Here is a 27770-nt window from a genome sequence, read left to right on the forward strand (position 1 = left end):
TTATTGGAGGGAATCCTGAGGGACAGGATGTACATGCATTTGGAAAGGCAAGGACTGATTAGGGATAGTCAACATGGCTTTGTGCATGGGAAATCATGTCTCACAAACTCGATTGAGCTTTTTGAAGAAGTAACAAAGAAGATTGATGAGGGCACAGTGGTAGATGTAATCTATATGGACTTCAGTAAGGCGTTCGACAAGGTTCCCCATGGAAGACTGATTAGCAAGGTTAGATCTCATGGAATACAGGGAGAACTAGCCATTTGGATACAGAACTGGCTCAAAGGTAGAAGACTGAAGGTGGTGGTGGAGGGTTGTTTTTCAGACTGGAGACCTGTGACCAGTGGAGTACCACAAGGATCGTTGCTGGATCTACCGCTTTTCGTCATTTATATAAACACAGGATGTGAACACAGGAGATATAGTTAGTAGGTTTGCAGATGACACCAAAATTGGAGGTGTGGTGGAGAGCGAAGAAGGTTACCTCAGAGTATAATGGGATTTGATCAGATGAGCCAATGGGCTGAGGAGTGGCAGATAGAGTTTAATTTAAATAATTGCGAGGTTCTGCATTTTGGGAAAGCAAATCTTAGCAGGACTTATACACTTAATGGTAAGGTACTAGGGAGTGTTGCTGAACAAAGAGATCTTGGAGTGCAAGTTCATAGCTCCATAAGATAGTGAAGAAGGCATTTGGTATGCTTTCCTTTATCGGTCAGAGTATTGAGTATGGGAGTTATGAGGTCATGTGGCTGTACAGGATATTGGTTAGGCCACTTGTGGAACATTATGTGCAATTCTAGTCACCTTATCGGAAGGATACAGTGAAACTTGAAAGGGCTCAGAAAGGATTTACAAGGACGTTGTCAGGGTTGAAGGATTTGAGCTCTCGGGAGAGGTTGAATAGGCTAGGGCTGTTTTCCCTGCAGTGTCAGAGGCTGAGGGGTGACATTATAGAGGTTTATAAAATCATGAGGGGCATGGATAGGGTAAATAGACAAGGTATTTTCCCTGGGGTGGGGGAGTCCAGAACTAGAGAGCATAGGTTTAGTGGGAGAGGGTCAAGATATAAAAAAGACCTGAGGGTGGTGTGTGTGTGGAATGAGCTGCCAGAGGAAGTGCTGGAGGCTAGTACAATTACAGCATTTAAAAGACATCTGGATGGGTATATGAATAGGAAGGGTTTGTAGGGATATGGGCCGGTGCTGGTTGGGACTAGATTGGGTTGTGATGATTTGGACAAAAGGGTCTGTTTTCCATGCTGTACATCGCTATGACTCTAAATGCCCTGGAGAAGGTAGGATGTTGTTTTGCCATCTTGAATCACTGCAGTTCTTGGTACGCCAAAAGTGGTTAGGAAGGGCGCTCCATGACTTTGACACAGTGACACTGAAGGAATGGCTGAGGTAGTTCCAACTCAAAATAGTGTGTAGCTTGAAAAACTTGCAGGTCGTGCTCATATGCATCTGCTATCCTTATCTTTCGAGGTGGTAGAGGTGATGTGTTTGGAAGATGCTGTCAAAAACAACTGGGAAAAAGTGAGGACGGGAGATCAGAGTCGAGAACGTGGTGCTGGGAAAACACAGGTCAGGCAGCATCCGAGGAGCAGGAGAATCAACATTTTGGGCATAAGCCCGTAATCAGGAATGCCTAAAACGTCTATTCTCCTGCTCCTCTGAAGCAGCCTGACCTGCTTTTCCGGTACCACACTCTCGAAGATTCTGTTAAAGGTCAGTTACTGCAGTGCATGCTGTAGCTGGTACACTCCATCTGATTTACACTTCCCTTCATTGACAAGAACTTTATTGGTCCCATTGTGTGACGATGCTCTAACTTTAAGAGGTTATTTTGTTTTTTTTTTGGGGGGGTATCAGGCAGAGGTGACGAGCTGTTGCGAAGCAAGTAAATGATTTACAAGGTCTTGGGTTTTTTTTTTAAAGAAGATGTAACAATGGAAGCAGCTTGGAAGGAGCCATCCCTCTCACACCAGGCTTTCTCATTTTTATTGAAGTTTTTAGGTTTAAGCCTTTAGGGTCTCAAAAACATTGGAAGCGTCACTGAATGTCTCTGACCCTGCTAGATTGGAGAGTAGCAAGTGAGAATCGGATCTGAATTTTCCTTTTTTTGCCAAGGTATGTGTTTATGGGATCTTACTATATTGGAACAGTTAAATAATAATAGTTATTGCAGACATTATTTGGTCAAGTTTTCCAATAGTCAAGTTATACTAAATTCCTCATTATATTGCTTGCATCTTAACTACAATTCAAATAAATAGCGTTTTGCTTAATGTCATGTAGTTTGACCAGTTGCGTCACCATCTGGCACACTCACTTCACATCCAACTGGAAAATAAGAAAAAGTTGGGTCTAGGCTACCTTCTTAAAATACTTTGAGGGGGTCTGGTCTGGTCTGATCCATAACATTTTGTGGTTCAACAAGCTTATTAGAAAGTAGTAGTAGTACCAGTTTTAATCTATGCTATAAAATAGTTTAACATCCCTGGTTTAAGAAAAACAGCAAAAACCGCAGGTGGGATTCACATTCCTGATTACCAGAGACTCCAGCAGAGTGACAGGACTGGGCTTAGCTGTGGTACCCATGTCATCAAATAACCAGTCAGCATTTTGTAGCAATGCTCATAACATGAGTAGCAGCCGTGGAACAGCATCAGTGGATGCTCAGCACACCTGAAACTGTATACCAGCAAAGAATCAATAACTGCAGCAGAGGGAAAAAAAACCCTTTTGAAGAGAGTTTTGGTATGACTCTTTAAGGAGGAGTTTAAATGGCTTTCTGCATTGCATAAACTGTGTAGGAGTGAGTTAAAGACAACAATCCCATCATATGATTCAGACAACTTTTGATGCAAGTTCAGATAAATAATTTGCTTTTTTTCTGGAGTACCATTTGGACTTATGATACCACCTGAACTTTTGATCAACAACTTTGAAAGTTACACATTAAGTATCTACTTTATTCAAAAATGTACATTAACATTCGGATGGGTAGTTGTACCTTATTTAACCAACTCAAAATCTTTGTCTTCACAGTGTGTGTGTGTGGCAAGACAGAGTGGGTGAGAAGACTCGACTAAAGGTCACAGGCTTGAAGTGTTAATCCTTTCCCTCTCCACAGGTGCTGCCAGTGCAGAGTGCATTTTATTAGAGATTTCCAGCATCTGCAGTACTTTGATAGTGTTGCTGTAGAGTATAGATATCGTTTACAGTGCACTGCCCAAAGACATTACTGATGGTGAATTGGAAGGCTTTATTTTAATTTTTGCTATTGTGCAGGTTATGGCTTATGGCATTGCTCTGATAGGAAAAAAAAACAACTTTCCCTAATTGCTTTCCTGATACCCCACCTGTTCCACCCCCCATCAAAGACCAATGTGACTCCTTGGTCCCAATGCCCATTATCCCTGACTATACTGCTCCCTGACTATCCAGGTTTCCAATTTAAAACTTTCCACCTCTACATCTCCTAGATCTCTACATTATTCCAAATGGAGTCATTCAGCACTGAAACAGACCCTTTGGTCTAATTAGCCCATCCCAACCAGGTTTCCCAAATTTATCGTGGCATTTGCCTGCGTGTGACCCATATCCTTTCCTATTCATGTACCTGTCCAAACACCTTTTAGATATTGTAACTGCACCTGCAGCTATCACTTCCCGCTGGCAGTTCATTCCACACACGAACTACCCTCAGGTCTGTTTTAAATAATCTGACCTCATGTTCTATCTTCAATGGTTCTGACTCAAAGCTCTGGCATTTCTACCCTACACCCTTCTGCCTCGTTCTCTTAAAAGATCTTCCTTAAAATCTACTTTTTTGACCAAGCTTTTAGTCATTGCCTCCTACTGCTTGCCATAGCACTTCTGAAATTAGATACTTTATCTGCAGGAGAATCTAACCGACAGATACTGGGAGTTTTCAAAACTCATACTGTGAGCTGCTGGGAATTGCTGGTACAGCTGGTTATTGGGACTTATTAGTTATTATTAGATGCCAAGAATCATGAGTAGCTCTGCTAAGACCAGGAAATCAAGCACTCAGCTTGCCAGCAATACTTCCTCCTGTAGAACACACTTTTAGGCACATTTTAAATGTAGAAAATACACATGCAAGGTTAAATATCAATCTTTATGTTTTTTGTTGAAACCTTATTTCCAGCACAACTAGCAGGAATTCAAGACACCAGCTGAGAGAATTTTCAAACAAAATGTTTTAATAATTTTAACACAAAATACTATAAATTCTGAAAGTCTGAAATGAAGAGCCACTGACCCGAAACGGTAACTTTATTTCTCTCTGCAGATGCTGCCTGAGCCGCTATTTTCAGCATTTTCCAGTTTTAAATAATTTGATGGCCTTTTATAGGGGTTTTTCATTTGTCTCTCCAATGCTGGTTGTAACATAATAGATACACAATATACGAATTAGTTGTTTTCTTAACAAATACAAATGAAAGAAGTATGAATAATAAATTAATGTCCAGTAATAATTCACTGGGTGTTTGGTTGAAAATTATGAAACTCACCCCATCACTCTAGATCTTTGAAAGGTTGGTTTCACAGAACCCAATTGCAATTTCAGACCACACGTGCAGAATGTTAAATGTGCTTCAGAGTCAAAGTCTGTTTGCATACAATTTAACAACAATTTGCTGAAATCCAGTTACCTGTGCTACAGTACATGAATTTCCTTGGATTAAATCACTTCTGTATATTACCTAGTAAACTTCGCAAATTTGTCCTTCCTTCACTGGAGCAACCAACGCAAATTCCATTTCAGGCAGAGACTCAATGTTTATTGAAAAGGCTTTGAAAGGAAGTTGGACGTTCTGTGGTGCAGCGAGTAACCTCCCTGTTTCTGACCCAGAAGTTCCAGGCTTGAGTGCCACCAAAGAACTGGAATGTAACTAGATGATCAACCTGCAATTTCTTCCCAACACATCCCATTGGCAGGCAACAAGTGTTGGATAGATCTCTGGTCAGCCATGTGATGGAAAGAATGTTAGAGTCTTACTATCCCTACTGATAGCTCCAGATCTTAAACTGCTCGTAAAAGTACTTGTTGCCACAGTTTCTCAGACTCTGAGTGAATGGCAACACACTGAAAACAAAATTGGTATTTTCCTCAGTGGCCACTTAATTTGATTGCATGGTTAAGAACCTATCCACTGAGTGGGTTAGCTGCCTCTTCTGCCACTCATAAGCCTTCCTGGAGATCTGTTTTCATGCTATACCACACTTGGTACACTGCCTCAAGGGTGCAGTAAAAAATAAACACATTTGAAATGCAAAAGAAAACTTACATTTATTGCCAATGCTTTGATGACAAACAGTTTACATTTGTACGTCTTTCTGTTCTGCCTCTCTCCATGCATTGTGGATTATCGAGGTCACATGACCCTTGCTTGTGCTACCTGAGCTCATAGTGCAAACACAAGCCTGAATCTGAAAGGAACCTTCATTTTGAAAATTAAAAAAAAGAGTAACTTTTCACATATACACATATGGCAAATTACTTAGTTAAAACATTACCCTAACCTTCCAATATACACATGGTCTAGAATTTCTTTTTACACATCCCCATCAAGGTAATGACATAAGAAACTCTAGATTGAAATACTGCACTGTTAACTAAACGAGAAAAGAAAACATCAATGTAAATATTAGTATTGCTTAATCTGAAAAAGAAAGTCTTTTTTTTAAAAACAATCTACACAATGTTTTATTTACAATGATTCTTTTTTATCTATTATACAAAACTCATTGAGGGCTGAGAAAATGTGTTCTGTACACTAAGTTCATATATTGTACTAACCTATCCTTTGTTATGCAACAAACAAAATATATTCTGTTTATTGTGCACTGTTTCTTAAACAGTTTTACTCAATGCAGCCAATGTTCATCCTGAAGTTCATACTGGCTGCTACATATTCAGAACATGTCAACTTTTGTGAAGACAATGCTGCTTATGGATGCCTGAATGAATAAGCAATGCATACCTCAAGCTTGGTAAATAACTTGGAAATAAAAAGATGCATCAACATTCCCCTTGGGGTGAAAATGCATCATTGTTTTTGATCAGGAGCAGAATAAGTTATACTCAACTACACTGAGCTAAATCTTTCTGTGAACATTACGTCTGTTGATTAGCTGAATCCAAGTGATTCAATGAAATAGTTAATGTGATCAATCTAAATTGGTAGGATTGGTGAAATTCAAATAGCCAATCTCCTATTATGAGTTAACGTGCTGCAGGATGTGTGTCTTATAATACCATGTCAATATTTGACCCAAAAGCAGAAAGATAACTTCACACCAGTACTAAAATATTTGTCATCTTATCAGAAATTATCAGAACTGGCATTTTGTTTTGATTCAACATCCTCAGATGACCTCCCAATGGTTACCACCCAAAATCACAAATTAAACTTTCCATAAGAAATTTGACATTGGACAACAGCTTTGTAATTTATACTGTTGCTAGTAAAGGTCCAGTATTGGTAAAAGTAATTTTAGAGTCATAACTCATTAGGCATTCTGAACTCTACAGATTCGTCAACTTGTGTATTAGTCTGATGGCAACAAATGTGAAAGGACAAATTATATTTTCCTTCTGACTTTAGTTCCTTTTGTCTTATTCTGTGACAAATGTTATGAAACAGACATTTTATTTTATGGCTGAACATTTACTTTGATCTTGATCTATGTGACCTTCCTTCCTGCACAGTTTCACACTGATCATATTATAGATGCATATTGTTCTGAAGCCTTCAATATTAAAAATAGCATACATATTAATTCTTTGTGAGGTTTTGACAAGATCCAGATGGACAGACTGTAAAAGTGGATCTCTGGTCTCTCTACTGTTGTGTGGATTTGTGAAATTAACAAGGTCATGTGAATGTGCTGTGGTAGGTGACTCATAATAGGAGCTCATTCCATAGACTTGCTTAGTTTTGTTTTTGGGGAATAGTTGATGGTGATCGTGCGATTTGCTGGAGTTAGACTGTTGAGTTAGTCAGATGTACTGTAGGCAATGATATTACATTCCTGGTTCTAACACTGTACATATAGTAGAATTAAAGATTGGGTTAAAATTTCCGTGGCAAATGTTAATTGAGAATTAAGGACAAGGTCTGGGTTTTAAATTTGCAGGAATTCTTTACACCACTTCTTTGTTGCACGTGTACAGCATAAACTTGGGAAGCTTGAACCATGGTTTTGTTTGCTGAAGTTTTATAGACTCAATGTAAAGCCAAAGTTAAATGACTTTTCTAAGATAATCATTACCCATGGATATTTTAATTCTGGTGTTAATATTTTTAAGAACATTGTTTATAAGGTGATTAAATCAACCCATTGCAACTACAGTACTATATTCCAGAGGATGTGAGTACTGATACTTTGAGGTTAATTAGATACTGACTTTTTTAGGTTAGGGAACACTGGCACCATCTGGTTACCTTAGATATTTGATTAGGGACTAAATAAAAGGATTTTATAAGGAACAGTACTGGATTGGGGTTCAGCTTCTATAACAATTATCTCCAACATATAGCAGTTTCCAGCACAGAAAAACATTCAAAAGATAAAACGGAACAATCTATTTCATGTCAGAACTGACCATGGTGTCTATAAAAGAGAAAATGTTGCTCATAAATCTATTGCATAATATTAATAAGCTTCCAACAATTGGCAAGATGGCCAATAAAGGTCAATACTGGACCACTGAACTTTCTAGACTGTAGCTGCATATCAGATTACAAACATTGTAAAACTAATCACAGAACATTGCAGAGTTAGATTTTGCAAATATGAAATAATTTCCTTTTTTATTTAATCTGCAAGAATGAGAGATCAAGATAAAAATCAGGCACATCCATCCATCCTATGGATAATTTCACTTATTTTTATTATTTATCTCACTGTAATTGCATTTTGGTGACTTTATTCCATATTGTTCGTCTATGATAATTGAGAATTGTTCCCCTTGTACATTTTTCAGCTTGCTTTGGTTTCTGTTCAAACAGTGCAGGCACTAATGCGGAGTCCCAAGAAACATCGTAACTAGCATTTATAAGTTCTTCCCCCCCCCCGCATAATCAGTTGGAGATATTTGTTTCCCTCAGATGGAATCATGCTAAAACATAAATACAGTAGTCGTCCCAGGAGAAATTGTGCACAAGTCAGGCAATCAGTGGAGGATTTGAGGCCAAACAAAGTACATACATCACTGCAAGGATCAACAATAACCCAATCCAAACTTGAAATTGGTCTTATAATTACCCCACAAATCCACTTGTGTTTCTGGAGAAGTCCAAAGTATTCCTGTGTGTTTGTAAACCCCATTTTTCACATGCTACTGCTACGATAGTGGAGTACATGGCTTCAGTCAAAGCAACAAATGTTTCTTAGTTTGTCCCTTCTCTCACTCCATCCATTTTCTAGCTTAGAGGCCAGAGATAACCTAAACATACAACACGTGCCCACTGCAATGATCAGACAAGTGCAAGCATGCAACACACAATGAATACTCTCTAATCTTCATTTTCTGCAGGAAGATAACAGTCCTTTTACCTGGTGTTGTCCTCCTCTTCCCATAACTTTCATGACCTAATGTATTTTGAAACATATACTGCTCCATTAATAGAAAATACATCATGTCTGGTAGTCTTGAAACAATGGTATGTGAACTTACACCCATAACTGGCTGTCTTGCAGAAGTCCAAAAATATTAATCTAACCAACTCATGGCACGTCCATGAGTTAATGGAAGAATTCTCTGGAAAATGCTGAGATTCTCAGGCCTTCAGAAGCACCCTGCATATACAGAACATCTACAATGGACATACCCTACAATTAATGCTAGTGTTGTACCAGTTGGTGGCAGTGACAAATATTTTAATTTTTAAACTTCATGAAACATGTTCATCTCTGAATTTGTTATTTCTATAAATCGTTAAATATTCCAATAAAAAACTAATGTGTTGCAGATAAATGTCAAGTGCAATTAGTGAAACATTTAAAGTCTATTTAAAATTAATTACAACTTGAGAGTCAATCTATTTTGTGCCTAGATACAATGAGTGCCAGTGTGTTTTTAGTTCATTTTCAAATCTACTAAATTCATTAAATTAAATGAATAAAATTGTTCAGGTGGGATAAAGTGGTAAAATGAAGCTTAGTTTCTAATGTTAAATTTCATAAAATACTTCATCTAGCTGAATAAAAATTCAAAATAGGTGAATAATATAATGCAGAGTGGAAAAAAGTATAGACCTGGGCTGTACATATTTGAACAAAGCAGATAGAACTATCCTCTTACCTACTGAGTTTGAGTCAGTGACAGTACTTTACTAGGCTTCAGTAGTAAAAGACAAACGTACAAAACGTAGATATCTCAGTATTAGCTGTAACTCCATAGCAACTGAAGGACCATGGCTTCCCTGTTTCAGAATCTACAGAAACTTACAAGCAATTATTCTACTTTGTTGGGGTTCCACAAATCTTTTAGCTTCTCTGTGCAGCTGCGTGAAGACAGCTGGGTTAATTTCCATGCTTCACTCAACACAAACCTAGATGATTCAAAGGTTACATTGCATTCATTGCAAATGGCTTGCTATTGGCACAGTTGCTTCAGATTCTTCATTTTCTTCAGCTTCATTGTCTTTTATCCCATTGGATACAGTGGAGGGATGGGTTAAAGTGCTCACACTCCGGATTTGCTGCGCATCAGCAGGCGGCAGAAGAGTCAATGACTCTGTGCTCAAAGCATCTGCATTGTCATCGGAAATGAGGGATATGGTCGGTTGGTGGGCTGGAGTCAGGCTTGGTGCCAGATTAGTTGCTCCAGGTTCAGAACTGCTGGAGAGATGCTCTCTGCTTGAGCTGCTCTCTGTTGTAAGTGGTAAAGAATGGGCTTCATTTACAAACTCCACTTCACCTGGAGTCAAATGGGGCTGCTCTTGGATGTCAGGTCCATCTAATATCAAAAAGAAAGACATTGTAGGTTCTCTTCATTCAGTAAAATTCCAACTTAAAACTATATAACACTTCCTTTCAAAAAATACCCTTAGCCAGATATGTGGCCACTTGCAATTTTTTTTAAGCTTAACCACAGTCACAAAAGCTTAATTTGGAAATTACTAAACTACAAGTATACTTAGAGTACTTGTCAAATATGAATTTTTAAAACTTTTTTTTGTTTATGACAAAGGAGACAGATGAATGTCCAAAATACTCCAGCAACATGCTGAAGTTATTAGACATTTATCAGAACTACAGGGAAATCGTAAGAGATTGTAGCCAATATAGTATTCCAAAGGGGTAACCATAACATCAAAATAAAAAGATAGACCAAGAACATTTATGTTATTTACATTTTACATCTTTCATGTTTAAATGTCCAGTCGTTAACAAATCATCAACTCTATATTTATTTCTAAGGTCTTCATTTGAAAGCTAATTCAAGTAAATTCTATTGGTAAACATTTAATCTAATCTCATAAGGCTTAACTTTACATTCACAGAGAGTATTCCTGTTAGATTTAAAAAAAAGCAAAATTAATGACAGCAAGGCAGAGAAAGAAAATAACCATCAAGCAAAATAGAAAAGCAAAAATAAAGAAGTAAGATGAAACATGAAGATGACTTATACAAGCAATGTGTGAACTAATGTCAAAAAGCTGACTATTTAAGATAAGACCTCAGCAAAATGTGATTTTGCTCCCATGCTCTCAATCTGTCATTCTCTCTCCTGTCCCAGGCCTCTCGGGCTTGCTAATACTTGCTGCAGCTGAAAAGTGCATAATAATGGCCTGACAATTGTCTCACTTGGAGATAGTGAGGACTGCAGATGCTGGAAAGTTGGACTCACTGAAACGTGGAACTGGAAAAAGCACAGCAGGTCAAGCAGCATCAGAGGAGCAGGAGAATTGACATTTTGAGCAGGACCCTTCATCTGGTCTCGCTTCCCTAGCCTGGCTTCAATTTGTTTCTCTTTACATCTGCATAGCACAATACTGTAAATCTGTCAAACTACTGACTGAATTTGCATCTAGCAATATAGAACACGATGTAAGGGACTGTCCAGAAAGTATAAAACATTTCAAAAACAGGGTGGATCCAGTCCGCATACTCTTTTGTGCTGCAAACTGCGTCAGGTTAAGGAGATGACACTGCTGAACAAGTAATGTATGTCGGGTATGGTGTGCCATTTCACATTCCAAACTCAACACACGCTTTAAAGCGGTTAATGAAAGTTTCTTCACATTCCAAAACCAAAATTTATTTGTGAAGAGGGAACATGTACAAAAGATTTGGTTATTGAAGAAATTTGGATTGCCTCTTTTTTGATGGCTTTGAAGTTTGGTTAAACATGAGGAGGAGTCAGGAAAGATATAATTCATATAATTGCTATCTCAGTGGCATCAATCTCACCTTTGGGGGTGGGGGTGGTCATGGGGAGGTGAGAAAACAGTATCCAGCGAAGGAGAGAACTGTCAGGTCGACATTATTTAATAAATTAAGTTTCAGGTACTTCCCTTTCCATCAAAGTCTTCTTCAGCTTGGCGGGGATGGGTAGAAGAAGAGGTCAGATTTTTACATTTCCCCATCTTATACACCACAAGCACAAGACACTGTCAGGTGGAACAACAGGGGTAAACAATCAAGCTGTAAAGAACATTACAGAATCAGCTAGGGCACGTAATAGCTAGCACTGGCATTGATGTTTATTTTGGAATTCTGGTTTCACGTTAAGCATACACAAACAAGCATTGCAAAACCAAAGTTGGATACATGGAACAAAGTGACATTTCTGACTGAGACATTGAATCAAAACTAGCAGCGCACCCTGTTTAATACACCACCTGTTACTTTATACTGTCTCTCCATGTTCTTTGCATTCGACTTCATCTTCCACTCCACTGAATCAATGTACTTTTGAAGTTCTAACCGTCCTTCTCACAGTTTACAATTCTCCCAAGTTTTCTGTTATCTGCAAGCTTTGAAATTGTTCCCTGTACACCAAGGTCTAGACAATTTATCCACATCATGAAAAGCAAGGATCTCAATACCAATCCCTGGGGAACTCTACCACAAATCTTGTACTTTGAATTTGTCCAAGTGCCTTGTTAAACCTCAGCTTCTGTAATATCAGCTTCTGACATGTTAAGCTAAGTGGCCTACTTGTTACTTCTTTTTTTTGAATAACGTCGCTACATTCTCTATCTTTCAATCTGGTACAATTTTACCCGAAACAATGAGCTTCACAAAATTGAAAGCAATGTCTCAACTACACTACGCTGAAGTCCATCAAGGCCCATTATTTATTCAGTACTGTTTTTCTGGCGATGAGATTTTTCTGAGTCCCTCCCTCCCTTCCATTTCCTGATTTATTGCTGCTTTGGAATGTAACTTATATGCTCTCTGGTGAAGGCTAATTAAAAATACCTGCTCAATTTATTTGCCATTCATTCCCTTAATTTTCACTAATTTTCCGGTATTCCTTTCTATCACCTTGAGCTCACTTTGTTAACTCCTTCTTAAGCATTTCTACAAAAAAAATACCATTTACATATTTATGGCTAGATTTCAGTACTCCTTTTTTTGGGATGGTTTAAATAGGGAACATCCAAAGAATGCTACGAACAAGACGATGACAAAGGAAAGGATTGGGCTTTTCAGAGATGCATTCCATAATTTGGGCACAGATACAGAGGACGTGGGCAGGGTTTTTAAATGAGCATATTGTCTCTGTCTTCACAAGGAGGAGGAATGATATAGACAATTCTAGTTAAATACAAGGATTGGAAATATTAGATAAAACATGCATAATGAGAAGGGAAATAATGGAAGGATGATCTCACTGCAGTTCGAATAATCATCATGGCCAGATGTATTGTGTCCTTGGCTTCCTTTAACTGCCAAAGAGAAGATATTTTCAACAAACAAGGTTCATTTTCCAATCCTTACTACATACAGGTGAGATACTAGAAGGTTGGAGCTCTGCAAACGTTATACCATTACTCAAAAAGGGTGTGAGGGATGGGCTAAATAACTGTACTCTGGTAAGTCTGACCTCGGTACTGGGAATATTACGGGAATCAAACAGAAAAATCATGAATAACTTTTACAATGGAAGAACATGATTAATCAGGAATAGTCACTGTGTTTTGTTGAGGGGAGTTTGTGCATTACTAATTTAATAGATTTATTTTGAGGGAGTAACAAGGAGGGTCGTGCAATGGATATTGTCCAATTTTGGCATGGTGTCTCAGTGGTTAGTACTGCTGCCTCAGTGACAGGGACCAGGTTTCGATTCCAGCCTTGGGCAAGTGTTTATATGGAGCTTGCACATTCTCCCACTGTCTGCGTGGGTTTCCTCTGGGTGCTCCAGTTTCCTCCCACAGTCCAATGACATGCAGGATAGGTTGATTGGTCATTGCTACATTGCCCATAGTGACCAGGGATGTGTAGGTTAGATGGATTAGCCATGGGAAATGTAGGGTTACAAGGATAGCAGGTGTGAGTGTTGTTGGGATGCTGTTAATGTGGACTAATAGGGCTGAATGGCCTGTTTCCACACTGTAGGGATTCTATTATGGTTTTAATTAGGCATTTGGCAAGGTCTCACATTGCAGGCTGGTCAGACAAATTATAAAGCTCATGAGATACAGGGATATGTGGTGAGTTGGATCCAAAATTGGCTCCCTCCCAGGAAAAAAAGGTAACCATTGACAAACGTTGTGTGACTGGAAAGTGGTTTTAGTGGGGTCCCACAGACTCTTATGTGCTTTGATATTTGTGATTTAATGTAGAAGGTATGGTTGGGAAATTTATAGATGACACAACAATTGGCAGGTAGCTGAGAGTCAACAGGTTGGATGTTGATGCAAGATTATTTCAATGGCTTGGGTCTGCGCAGACATGTGGATAAGCACAAGGTGAGATGTTTGGAGAAGGATAACAAAATAAGGGAATAAACAGTAAGTAGAAGGTTATTAAGATGGTTAGAGGAAGTGATACATCTTGGAGTGCACATGCCCACAGGTCCCTGAAGGTGGCAGATTAAGTAATGAAAGCATGAGAGAATGTTGAAGCAGGAATGCACCCCTGGAATTATCCAAAAAAACTGGCCACATCACAGCTAGACTTGTGTACAGTTCTGGTCACTACATTACAATAAGAACATTACTGCTTTAGAGAGAGTATGGAGGAGACTTACAGACTGTTGCAGGGTCTTGAAAATTGGAATTATGAGGAAAGATTGGATTGGCAGGGGTTGTTTTCTTTACAATTTGGAGAATGAGGGGTCAATTAATTGAGGTGCTCAAAGTAGAGAGGCTTGGACTGAGCAGATAGGGAACTAGGGATGGGCAATAAATGCTGGCCAGCCAGCCAACGATACCTGCAAGTAAATATACAAAATGGCTATGGACCAGATGCTGAGGTGGGGTTAGAATAGGTGGCTAGTTTATTCAGTTGGCACAGTCAAGAGGAGCTAAATGGCCTCTTGCTACGCTGTAACATTTTCATGGTTTGTGACAAGTCACATTCACACCACACAAGAGTCAGGCAATGACCACTGTCAATGTGAGAGAAATCAAAGATTTCCCATGGCATTCAATGGCATTGCCATCACCGAATCCTCCATTATCAGCATCCTCATCATTGACTAGAAAACTGGTCAACTGATAACTTTTTGGAGAGGATACAGAGACACATGATTTGTTCACATCTGGAAGTGAATGGACTTGATAGTGATAGGCAGCATGGGTTTGTGCTGGGAAGGCCATGTCTCACCAACCTGTTTGAGATTTTTGAGGTGGTGACAAGAATGATTGATGAGGAAAGGGCAGCGGACGTTGTCTACATTGACTTAAGGTTGGCCTTTAATTAGGTACATTATGGCAGGCTAGTACAAAAGGTAAAACGGGATCTTGGATAAATACAAAACTGGCTTTGTCATTGAAGACAGAGAGTAGTGGTGCAAGGGTGCTTTTTGGAATAGAGATCAGTAACTAGTGGTGTTCCATAGGGATCAGTGCCAGGACCTTTGTTTGTAGTATATATAAATTACCTGGAGAGAAGCATAAGTGGGCAGATTGGTATGTTTGTGGATGACACCTAAATTGGTGGAGTTGCAGACAGTGAGGATTGTTACAGGATACAGTGGGATAGATTGATTGCAGATTTGGACAGAGAAATTGCAGATGGAGTTTAGTCCAGACAAATGCGAAGTGATGCATTTTGGTAGATCAAATTCAGGTTCAAATTGTACAATAAATGGCAGAACCCTTAGGAGCATTGACGTACAGAGGAATCTGGGCATACAGGTGGACAAGGTGGTCAAGAAGGCATACAACATGCTTGCATTCATTGACAGGGGTATCAAATTTAAAAGTTGGCAATTTATGTTACTGCTATATAAAACTTTACTTAGAACATTTGGAACATTGCATGCAGTTCTGGTTGCCACACTACCAGAAGGGCATAGGTGCTTTGGACAGGGTGTAGAGAAGGTTTATCAGGATGCTCCTGGTCTGGAGGGGTTCAGTTATGAGGAAGGGATGGATAAACTCGGACTTGGAAAGATGGAGGCTGACGGGCGACCTGATAGAGGTTTACAAAATTATGAGAGGCATACACAGTGTGGATAGTCAGAGGTTTTTTTCCCCCAAGGTGGAAAGGTCAACTACAAGAGGGCATGGGGGGAAACTTTAGGGGAGAAGTGTGGGGAAAATTTTTCACACAAAGGGTGGTGGGTGCCTGGCAAGCATTGCCTAGGAGGTGGTGAAAGCAAGCACATTCGCCTAGAATTTCTGTCCCTGGCTCTGCCAGAAACAGAACTGGGTCAGCCTTATTAATACTTTGACTACAAAGCAGTTCACAGGCTAGGAATTCTGCAGTCCACCATCCATGAGGAGTATGTTGCAAAACTCTTCACCTGTCTGCATTTATACTATTCCAGCAACACTCAAGAAGCTCTATGTTGTTAAGGACAAAGCAGTTCACTTGATCGGCATCCTATGCACTACATTAAATGTTCACTCTCTTCACCACAACATACAGTAATCTCTGGTGTACTATATACAAGATGCACTGCAAAAATTCATTGAGCGTTCTTTGAAGGGATTATCCTTAGCCAAGGCCTTGACCACCTCAGTGGACAGGGTCAGTAAGTGCACAGGAATACCAATATGTAATAAGTGTCCTTCCAAGACCACACAACAACCCGATTTGAAACAATATTTCTGTCCTCACTGCTGCTGGACTAAAACCCTGCATCTCCTTTCCTAACAGTGCGTGGGTGTCTCTGCAATAGATGGTTTGTAATGATTCAAGGAGGTCCTTCTCAAGAGCAATTAGGATTGGGCAACAAATGCTAGCCTTCGCAATGCCACATTCATCCCATGAAAGAGTAAATAAATCCACGCTGCTTAGAGTCAGAGATGTACAGCACAGAAACAGACCCTTCGGTCCAACTCATCCATGCCAATCAGGTATCCTACATTAATCTAGTCCCATTTGCCAGCATTGAGAACATATCCCTCTAAACACTTTATATTCATCTACCCATCCAGATGCCTTTTAAATGCTGTAATGGTATCAGCCTCCACCACTTCCTCTGGCAGCTCATTCCATAAATGCACCACCCTCTGCGTGAAAAAGTTATCCCTTAGATCCATTTTAAATCGTTCCCCTCTCACCCTAAACCTATGCCCTCTAGGTCTGGACTCCCCCAAACTTGGGGAAAGACCTTATCTATTTACCCTATCCATGCCCCTCATGATTTTATAAACCTTTATAAGGTGACCCCCTCAGCCTCCAACGCTCCAGGGAAAACAGCCTATTCAGCCTCTCTCTATAGCTCAAAACTTGCAATTTGTTACATCCTCAAAGAATTCTAACTTTGTCAAAAATATTACCCTTTTATAAAACCATAATGAATGTGTTCTGATTTCTTTATAAATTCTGCCATTCTCCTTTCTCAATAATGAGCCATTTCCCCAATAACAGCTGTTAAGCTGAATGGCTTCTCATTTCCTCCTTTCTGTCACAGGGGTGTTACATTTGGGGTTTTCCAGAATCTAGGAGTATTGGAAGGTTCCAACCAATGTAAGCACACTGTCTGTAGCCATTTCCTTTGAGGTTTTAAGAATGCAGACTACTAGGTTCAGGGAACCTCTCAGCCTTTAGTCCCAAATAGGTTCCTAGCTCTTTTCACTGCACCAGTGAGTCCAGAACCTCCACCTGGCCACAGTCTTGGGGGCCAAACCCAAAGTCATCCCAAGTTTCACATTATTTTGATTGGGGAAAAAAGAATTAGGACAAAAATGCGAAACAGCACTTTGCTTGATAATCACTGGCAAAATGGATTAATGCAGCTTTAAAGAAAAGTGTAATTTTAGTAATTTTATAAGGTTCCAGGTGAGAATGAAGCTGATAAGATGTGGATTCATTGCTGTGATTTGTCAATCCCTAAATTAATAATTTATAAACTTAATGTTACATTGATAGAAATTTAATGCAGATCATAGAATCCCAAAAGTGTGGAAACAGGCCGTTAGGCCCAAAAGTCAATACCGACCCTCCGAAGAGTAACCCACCCAGATCCATTTCCCTACCCTATTATCCTATATATACCCTTGACTAATGCAGCTATCGTACATATCCATGAATATTATAGGCAATTTAGCATTGCCAATTCACCTAACCTGCACATCTTTGGATTAGTGGGAGGAAACCAGAGCAAAAGAAGTTGTCTCTTAGGTCGCTTTTAAATCTTTCCCCCCTCACCCTAAACCTATGCCCTCTAGTTCTGGGACTCACCCAAACTAGGGGATAGACCTTGTCTATTTACCCTATTCATGCCCCTCATGATTTTATAAACCTTTATAAGGTCACCCCTCAGCCTCCAACGCTCCAGGGAAAACAGCCCCAGCCTATTCAGCCTCTCCCTATAGGGAGGAAACCGTCACAGACATGGGGAAAATATGCAAACTCCACACAGACAGTTGCCCAATGGTGGAATCGAACCCAGGACCCTGGTGCTGTGAGGCAGCAGTGCTAACCACCAAGCCACCCCATTTCGATGGGCTGAAGGGTCTTTTGTTGTAGACCTCTATAATTCTGTGAAGTAAGGCCTTTGCTGCAGAGATGCAATGGTGGGAATGATGAAAAAAAATCATTCTGGCCTATTTGGATGAAAAGGTTGGTTACCATGCACCAAGGCTACGAAGTGGCCCGCAGGAATTGTTTTGTGGAACAGAAATTTATGGCACAGTCATTTCATTGACTTAAACACATCTTTGCTAACCACAGAAAAAAAACCGAGAGGGCTTCAGGAATCCAGCCTCCTTCTATAACGAAGCTTGTGGTCCATCAATTGTTTGTGCATTTAACTGCATCTTTTCCCAAGGACCCATCACATGCTACAGTACATTTATGGAAACACCAGTCAATATCTAATTTGAATCCAAGAGAAAAAAAATTCTGTATATCTGATTGCTCATGTTTGAAACAATGAATGAGAATTGATTAGCTTTGTGGGTACATGTTTTCCGTTTTTGGCTAACTTATAATAGTTAAAAGAATCCTCCAGAATCTTTCTTGACACCTCAATAATTTTTTTCCTGGATCTGTTACAGCAGTAAACTTGAGAAATAGTGGGGGGGCCAAAAAGCCTCATTTAGCACAATTAAAAAGTATCCTAAAGCCAGAGATTACATTGTATTCGCAGACTAACATTTCAGATAACTGGGTACAAGACTGGAGTATATATCAGTTGATACTTTGATTACTATTACAGATATTTGAATATATTTCCATGTCAGGTCTCTAAAAAGATTTGAGAAGTGATGACAAATGGAGCTGGGAAGAAAAACTAATGGGAAGACATATCTAGAGATAGATCTAAGCAAGCAAAATTATCAAAACAAATTTGTAGAACCATTGTACTGCATGAGCTTTTTGGAATCAATACATGCTTATCAGATTTCAACACTGTATCTAAAATCAAGGCATTAAACATGGACAAACCAGGGCTGGAATGTTTCACTCGCCAACTTGCCAAGACTGAGGTTACAACTTTGATTGTGCTAGAAAGAAAGCATCTTGCTAACTTAAATATGCCAGTGTGACTCATCCTCCAACTCCAATCCTGCATTGTATATTTCTGATTTTTTTGTTCCATTTGAGCTCTTCCCTGCACCACTCACTAGCTATTATCAACATCAAATCTCTGTTTTACTATCATTCTAAACAATTACTGGCCTCTTCTTTTGGGGAGTGAATAATATGGCAGTTCTATTTTTAAGATTCCACTATAAGGAATAGAAAATATTTTTCCAGCCCTGGGATAAACTTGTATTTATTATAAAGTATTGAACCACATTCCTTTTGTTTGCACATAAAAATTTCAACCTGAAACTCTGTGGATCCACACATTAATGGCCCAGCCCTCAATTTGAAGATAATCCAATAGATTTATGATACAGATAACAATTTAATTATTTAGACAATATAATTCTGATTGTTCACATATGATGGTTTATGTAGGTACTTATTACTTTCTGCTCGCCTTTTTATGGTTTCTCTATAGCTCCTATTGAACAGTGGATTTAGAGTCTGGATACTTTAAGATGCAGGTCAAGAACTGTTTCAAAATATTTGAGACATTACTATTTTATTCTAAGTGGAGAAAAAGAGGCATTTTTGCCAACAGGCATCACTTGCAGCAAGATTTTACCACTGCGTACGAAAACCTCAAACAAGAACAAAAGCAAAATGTTTTGCATCCTTTAAGGGGCAAGATACTATTTTTTTAAATCCCATTGCATTATATATGTTTTGCAATTTCACTTTTTTGTTTTATACTGATACAGGCTTGGAGAATTTATTGAACTGGAAGTGTGAGGGATTAAATTAGCAGTGAGCTTTAACTTGGGCATGCTTCAACATTGGAGAAAGTGAGGACTGCAGATGCTGGAGGTGAGACTGTGGTGCTGGAAAAGCACAGCAGGTCAGGCAGCAACAGAGGAGCAGGAGAATCAACATCCGAGGCTTATGTCCAAACGTTGATTCTCGTGCTCCTTGGATGCTGCCTGACCTGCACCACACTCTCTACCATGCTTCAACATTGCTGTCCTGTCAAATTTTGTTTCAGAATTCTCCTGCAAAGTGCCTTGGGATGTTTTCCTATATTAAAAGGTGCCATGCAAATGCAAGTTGCTCTTGTAGTCACATTAACGAATCCTCTGAAAGGCAATTATGTTGATTGATGAAATTAAACAAATCATTAAAAGAACAGAAAGACAGAGATAAAACATGTGACCAAATGCTCTAATGGTTCTACTTTTCAAGTGGCAAGTCTGATAGCAAAAACGGAGTGGAAAGCCAATAGACTACACTTTAATTTGATTGAAACATCAAACAAGGGGATTAAACTAATTAAGTCAGGAATGGCAGAAGTTAATGATGGGCAGACTCAAGACATACAATCAGCTAACTGGAGTGTCAGTACTTTTATTCCTAAGATCTAACTTACCCTAAATGTTTGTAGAAATCACTTGTTACTGGATTGTTTAGTGCAATAATAAAGAGTAGCTTCGGCCATCAAAGTTTGAGAGATTTTCTCAATTAGTACCGAATAGGATAGTTATTTACATTTGGGTCATTACAAATCTGTTGTACGACTTCACTACGTACTGTTTAAAAAGTCTTTTCTCCCAAACAGTTACTTTCTGAAATATCACTAATTATTGTTTACATTTTAAATCGGTTGATATTTTCAGGTTCAATTTTGAGGATTGTGGTCCTATTGCTCATCCATATATTCTTGCATGCCATAAAAAAAGTTACTTGGTCTGAATTCAAGTAAATAGACTATAGGAATATTGAGGAATAAACTAAATAATGAGAGGCTGGGGGAATGTAACATAAACCTGCCTGTGATTGCACAGTGTGAGCTGTTGCCTGGAGGCCTAAACCCAGTGTCCGCCACGACTCTCAGCCTCTGAAAGACTAAATACTCGCCGTCTTCCTCTCCTGCCAGACCTTACTAAAAAGGAGTAGAACAGAGGGACAGATCACAGTGAAAGTACGACAATGGGATAGAAAGAAGTGGATTTGCTCACGGGTACATTTCAGCAGCTAACAAACAATAATGGTTACTTAAAATTCAGTCCACAAAACAATGGCATGGCATTTCAACATACAATGATGCTTCTTAGCTCTTAGCCACTGGCATCTCCGGTTCTTTAAATGGATCAATTTGGCTTTCATAGAAAAGGTAGTTAAGAGCTACAGAGGCAAGTTCACACAGCAAAGCAATACTGTATGCACACAAAAAGGAAGCTCAAAAAACAATACCATTCCTGTAAACAACAAAAGGAATTGGATTAAGAAGGCATCTCAATGCAAAATATCTTCTGCTAATTAGGTGAAAGAAAAACAATATTAGTACAAAACCTTTCAAAAAATACTAGTAAATTTAATGCTTTATACAGTGAACTCTGGAGTGTCAAATAAAATTACATTGATTTAAAGCTATTCTTTGTAATGTTTTTGAAAGATCATATTTTTTAAAAAAAATACTGTTCATTAGCAACTTTAAAACAAAACATGGGTCATAGTGTAAAGGTTTTAAGCAACATCTAATGCAATGTAGCACGTGAGAATATTTTTCTCCCACCCAATGATAAAATGCTGCCCTCATACAGTACTCAAGTCCATCATTACCTCATCAGCTGCTTTTGTAACATTCATTCTAAACGCATCAGTAATCATTCCAATGAAAGCTGTTCAAAAATGGATTTCCTTTCTAGTAATTTTTACAAAATCTTTACCAGTGACAGTGAAGCAATGGTGATATATTGCCAGTCAGGATGACGAGTGACTAGAAATGGAGGTTGTAAGTCATGGTGTTCCTATGTATTTTCTGCTTCCACATCATTTTTAAAGTGGATTTTGGAGTGTGCTGTCTAAGGACCCTTAGTGAAAATCTGCAGTGCATCTTCTACATAGTGCACACTGTTGCCACACTGCATTAAAACTGGAGGGAATGAGTGTTTGTGGATGTGGTGCTTTGTCTTGAATGGTGTCAAGTTTCAGGAGTGTGTCATTACAGCTGAACTCATCTAAGCAAGCACCGTGTTCCATCACACTGACTTGTGCTTTGTAGAAGGTGGACAGACTTTGGGGAGTCAGGAGGTTGAATTATTTGCTGCAGGATTCTTAGCCTCCAACCATCTCTTGTAGCCATTGTATTTAAATGGATAGGCCAGTTTGGTTTCTGGTCTGTGGTAACCCCTAGAATGCCAAAAACTCCTGCTGCATCTCAATGCCAACCAATCAGTATCCTTTTGTTGTGCTGCATAAATTGGTGTTCCTTTTCTAAGCTTGGTTTCTTGTGTCCAAGGCTTGATGAGCACATGATGAAAAGCTTCCATTTCATGTCTCTTTTCAGAATGTTGGAGTTCTGTATAATCAGGCAATTGTTTCAACACTTCCATTGTTTCTTGTGAATTTCCCAGGCTCAAATGTGAAAGTCAGGAAGTTATGGATTCAAGGCAAAGATCAAACATAACTTCACTTTGCACCCTCGCTGCCCACTCTCAATGTTACAGGACCAACATTTACTGATCAGCATGAAATTTTCCACTCTCTCAGATGTGACACTGAGGTCCAGCAAAGAGAATTTGGTGTCAATTGTTAAATTTGGTGAACTTTCCAGTGTGAACCATCAATCAATAAGAACAGGGTCAACAAGGTTCAAGCTCATTTAAAATAAGACACTTGCAATGAGCAGATCAGGAGCATATCCCTCAATATGACCCATTATGATCAGTTGAGTTGAAGGGACAATGTACAGATGTGGTGGCCAAGTAACAAACGCATGCAATCTTGAAGAATTAAAATCTTTTTGAGTCAATCCTTTAATCTGCAGCTGACAGTGAGCTCCTTTTTAAATACACTGCCTGGTAATGCTGTCTTAGAAAAGAAGACTCTCTTTAGAGTTTAGGGATGACAAAATCAGCATCATTCAGAACTCCTCAAACTTTGAAGCACTGCATGCCCAAATTCAGCAATGTTCTGGACAATATCAAGTTTGGGCTGTTAAGGGACATGTAACATTTACGTTACACCAAGTGCCAGTCAGTGACCACCTCTAACAATCATCAATGACCATGGGTGAGGTGCCAGAAGACTGGAAGTTGGCTAATATAGTGTTATTAATTAAGAAAGGCTGTAAGGAAAATCCAGGAAACTATAGACTGGTGAGGATTTACATGCATTTGGAAAGACAAGGACTAATTAGGGATAATCAACATGGTTGTGTGTGTGGGAAATCATGTCTCAGTAACTTGATAGCGTTTTTGAAGAAGTGACAAAGAAGATTGATGAAGGTAGAGCAGTAGATGTTGTCTACATGACTTCAGCAAAGTCATGGTGTTCGACATGGTTTTGCATGATAGACTGGTTTGTAAGGTTAGATTACATGGGATCCGGGGGAACTAGCCAATTGGATACAAAACTCACATGATTGTAGAAGATAGAGGGTGGTGGTGGAGGGTTGTTTTTCAGACTGGAGGCCTGTGACCAGCAGTTTGCCATAAGGGTGGTGCTGGGTCCACTGCTTTTCCTCATTTATATAAATGATTTGGAAATGAATCTAAGGGGCATGGTTAGTAAATTTGCAGATGACAACAACATAGGTGGTACAGTGAACACTGAAGGAGGTTATCTCAGAGTACAACGGGACTTTGATCTGATTGGCCAATGGGCCAAGGAATGACCGATGGACTTTAATTTAAATAAATGTGAGGTATTTTTGGTAAGGGAAACCAGGGCAGGACTTGCACAATTAATAGTAGGGACCTGGGGAGTGTTGCTGAACAAAGAGTCCTGGGGGTATGGGCATAGCTCCTTGAAAGTGGAGCTGTAAGTAGGCAGGGTGGTGGTTAGCATGCTTGCCTTCATTGGTCAGAACATTGAGTATAGGAATTGGGACATCATGTTACGGCTGTACAGGACATTGGTGAGGCCACTTTTAGAATACTGTGTATAATTCTGGTCACCCTTCTAAAGCAGAAATGTTGTTAAGTTTGACAGGGTGCAGAAAGGATTTACAAGAATGCTGCCAGAACTTTGGGGGGAGGGTGAATAGGCTTGGACTGTTTTCCCTGGAGCATTGTAACCTTATGGAGGTTTATAAAACGATAAGGAGCATGGATGGTATCCTTCAGATGATACACATTGTTATCACTGAGTGTCAGTGGTAGAGGGAGTGAGTGTTTTGAGGTTGTGGGGTCAATGAATAGCGAAGGTGGGGGAGCCCAAAACTAGAGGGCATAGGTTTAAGGTAAGAGGGGAAAGAATAAAAAAAGACCTGTGGAGTATTTTTTTCTTGCAGAGTGTGGTGTGTGTATGGGATGAGCTGCCAGAGGAACTGGTGGAGTCAGGCACAATTACGACATTTAAAAGGCATCTGGATGGGTATTTGAATAGGAAGGGGACAAATGCTGGCAATTGAGACTAGGCCAGATTTGGGATATCTGGTCGGGGTGGATGAATTGGATCAAAGGGTCTGTTTCCATGCTGTACAATTCTAAAAGAGAAAATTATCCCTTGGAATGCAATGGTGTTCGCTTCACTGAATCCCCCCAACTACCTACATTCTGGGGGTTACCACTGACCAGAAACTGAATTTGATTAGTCAAGTACGTACAGTGGCTACAAGAGCAAGTCAGAGACCATGAGCCCTACAGTGAGAATTCACTCCCAACTCCCTGATGGCTGTCCACTATCTACAAGACACAAGTCAGGAGTGTGATGGAATATTTCCCTGTAGCCTAGATGAATACAGCTCAAACAATACTCTGAAAGCCTGACACCAAGCAGGAGAAAACAGCCTCTTGACTGACACCACAACCTCAAAACATTCACTCCCTCTACCACTGATACTCAGTGAAAACAATGGGTATCATCTGCAGGATACCCTGCAGCAATTCATTAAGCCTTATTAAATACCACCTTTCAAATCCACGACCATTATCCTATAGAAGGACAAGAGCATTAAATACATTGGTATGCCGCATCTGTAAGTTCCCCTCTTAACCACATACCATCTTAGCTTGGAAAGTTCTCATTGTCCCTTTAGTGTCACTGGCTCAAAATCCTGGAACCCCCTTCCCAATGGCATTGTGGGTGTACTGAACCAAATGGACTGAAGCAGTTCAAGAAGATTGCTCATGATTACCTTCTCAAGGCCAAGTAGAGATGGACAATAAATGACCCAGCTAACAACATCCATATCCCATAAACTACATTTTTTAAAAAAAAGGCAGGAAGGGCATTGATAAGCTGATTTCCCTTGATGAAATCTGTTCTCAATTTTGATAAAAGTATTGTATTGTGTCATGAACAGTAGGAATCATCCTTTGTCTGATTTTAACTGGGTAACTTTCTGCACCTAAAATAAACTTCAGTATGGAATTTTCTAGATAGGCAACAAAGTGAAAAATGAATTAAGTTGTGGATATTGATGTGAGAACAGGCAGGAAGGGTACACAGAAAGTATAGTTGCATAAGAATGCTATAAGTATAAAGAAATAGAACATAGAAAAATACAGCGCAGTACAGGCCGTTTGGCCCTCGATGTTGCGCCGATCCAAGCCCTCCTAACCTACACTAGCCCACTATCCTCCATATGCCTACCCAATGCCCGTTTAAATGCCCATAAAGAGGGAGAGTCCACCACTGCTACTGGCAGGGCATTCAATGAACTCACGACTCGCTGAGTAAAGAATCTACCCCTAACATCTGTTCTATACCTACCACCCCTTAATTTAAAGCTATGCCCCCTCGTAATAACTGACTCCATATGTGGAAAAAGGTTCTCATCGTCAATCCTATCTAAACCCCTAATCATCTTGTACAAATACCAAAGTCTGAGGAATATAGAATGTTAGCTGATAAAAGGAGCAATAGCAGAATATGGTGAGAAGAACCACTGGATAAAGAGATTTTCTAAAGGACAGAGCTTATCTATTTGTCTTTCAGTTAATTCTATGACTGTAATTTATAATTTTAAATTGATGATTAAAAAGTAGCCATTTTGCATGGTCTAGTTCTGTTCATATCAAAACAGAAGAGGGCAAGGCAGAATACATTTCAATCTTTCACTGCAGAGAAACTTCAAACTACTACACCTGTGCAAAGATGCTTGCAAAGTTTACTACAGGAATTAATAGTTACTGCTATTCTGAAATTAGAACTGCCTTCAAGTCATTGCCTTTAAGGTGCAATCTTAGATAAAAAACTTCTAATTTTTTGATATTTTTACCATGTTTATCTGGATTATTCAGTAAGAAAGTTGTCAATTTTGTCCATTTCCTTGTGATTTGTTGACTGGAACTTGTCACTTCGAAATTACTTTACTCAAATATATTTTTAATGTAACCATTTAGACAAAAGGCTTGTTTATTCGAAGCGCAGAAAACGAGATTTTTGGGGATTTCTAGTGCAGATGTTCTATGTTTGAGCTAGGAAGCAATATCATTCAGTGGTCAATGATCTTGCCAGTGCACCTCATTCAGTGTGTGAATTTTGAAATGTGAGAATTGAAGAACTGTACAGCTGAAGTCTACTGGGAAATCAAAGTTATGGATACCGAACCATAAAAATAAAAACAAAAATCCACAGTAGTATAGGCAAGTACAGACTAGAAAAAAAAGAACTCTAGGAATTTATAATGCATGGCAGGCTGAAGGTGGGATTTATAAACAAGTCTGGCTGGTATGATGGTTCTAGTCTAAACCAGGTTGTTGGAATTAAAGCCTTGAATCTCCTTTGATTGCAAGAATCCAACGTGAATGTAGTTTGAAATTGTTACTGCCTTTGTATGTTTAAAAAAGTGCATATGTAGGTTAATTTTGACAAGTTCTTTGTCAATACTATTTCAAATCTGAGAATTTCAAAAAGGCTACTTTGAATTTCTGACAATTTGAGGATCCTAAATACAGAGGCTAAAGAATCCTCTCTTCACAACTACATGTATGACTAAATGACATGTATTCTTTCAAGTTTTCAGGTTAACATGGACGTTTTTCTGATAAACTGCTTTGATTGAAAAACAAAGAAAATAAATTATTCATTTTCAACTTGAAGTAAGTAGTGGAATGTTGAAAGAATTTAAAAGAAAAATACGTGGAATGCGTGGTTGTAAAGTTGTACTGATCTGAGTTCACATTTGAAGGTGGTGTGAAAAGTGGAACAAGAGGTTTGCTGCCAGTGTTGGTACTTTCCCAGCAGAACAACAGTGATTCGCTTTAGTATTTCACTGTGGTTTACAAAATCAAAATATATTATGCACCTAAGAGTTAGTAGACACCAAAATCAGAGGCAATGCAATAAGACCATAAGACATAGGAGTGGAAGGAAGGCCATTCGGCCCATCGAGTCCACTCCGCCATTCAATCATGGCTGATGCGCATTTCAGCTCCACTTACCAGCGTTCTCCCCGTAGCCCTTAATTCCTCTAGACAACAAGAATCTATCAATCTCGGCCTTGAAGACATTTAGCGTCCCGGCTTCCACTGCACTCCGTGGCAATGAATTCCACAGGCCCACCACTCTCTGGCTGAAGAAATCTCACCGCATTTCTGTTCTGAAATGACCCCCTCTAATTCTAAGGCTGTGTCCACGGGTCCTAGTCTCCTCGCCTAACGGAAACAATTTCCTAGC

General features: G+C 39.3%; 1 protein-coding gene across 1 annotated transcript in view; it reads right to left on the bottom strand.

Moving 5' to 3' along the window:
- Positions 1 to 5306: 5306 nt before the first annotated feature.
- Positions 5307 to 27770, bottom strand: part of clec16a (C-type lectin domain containing 16A) — a 269823-nt gene continuing 247359 nt past the window's right edge. The window contains exon 25 of the mRNA XM_043711087.1: positions 5307 to 10002. Within this exon, the coding sequence (XP_043567022.1) occupies positions 9623 to 10002 (380 nt within the window). The 3' untranslated portion in view covers positions 5307 to 9622. The remainder of the gene's footprint in view (positions 10003 to 27770) is intronic.

Source organism: Chiloscyllium plagiosum, chromosome 21 (assembly GCF_004010195.1).
Source record: "Chiloscyllium plagiosum isolate BGI_BamShark_2017 chromosome 21, ASM401019v2, whole genome shotgun sequence".
NCBI lineage: Eukaryota > Metazoa > Chordata > Chondrichthyes > Orectolobiformes > Hemiscylliidae > Chiloscyllium > Chiloscyllium plagiosum.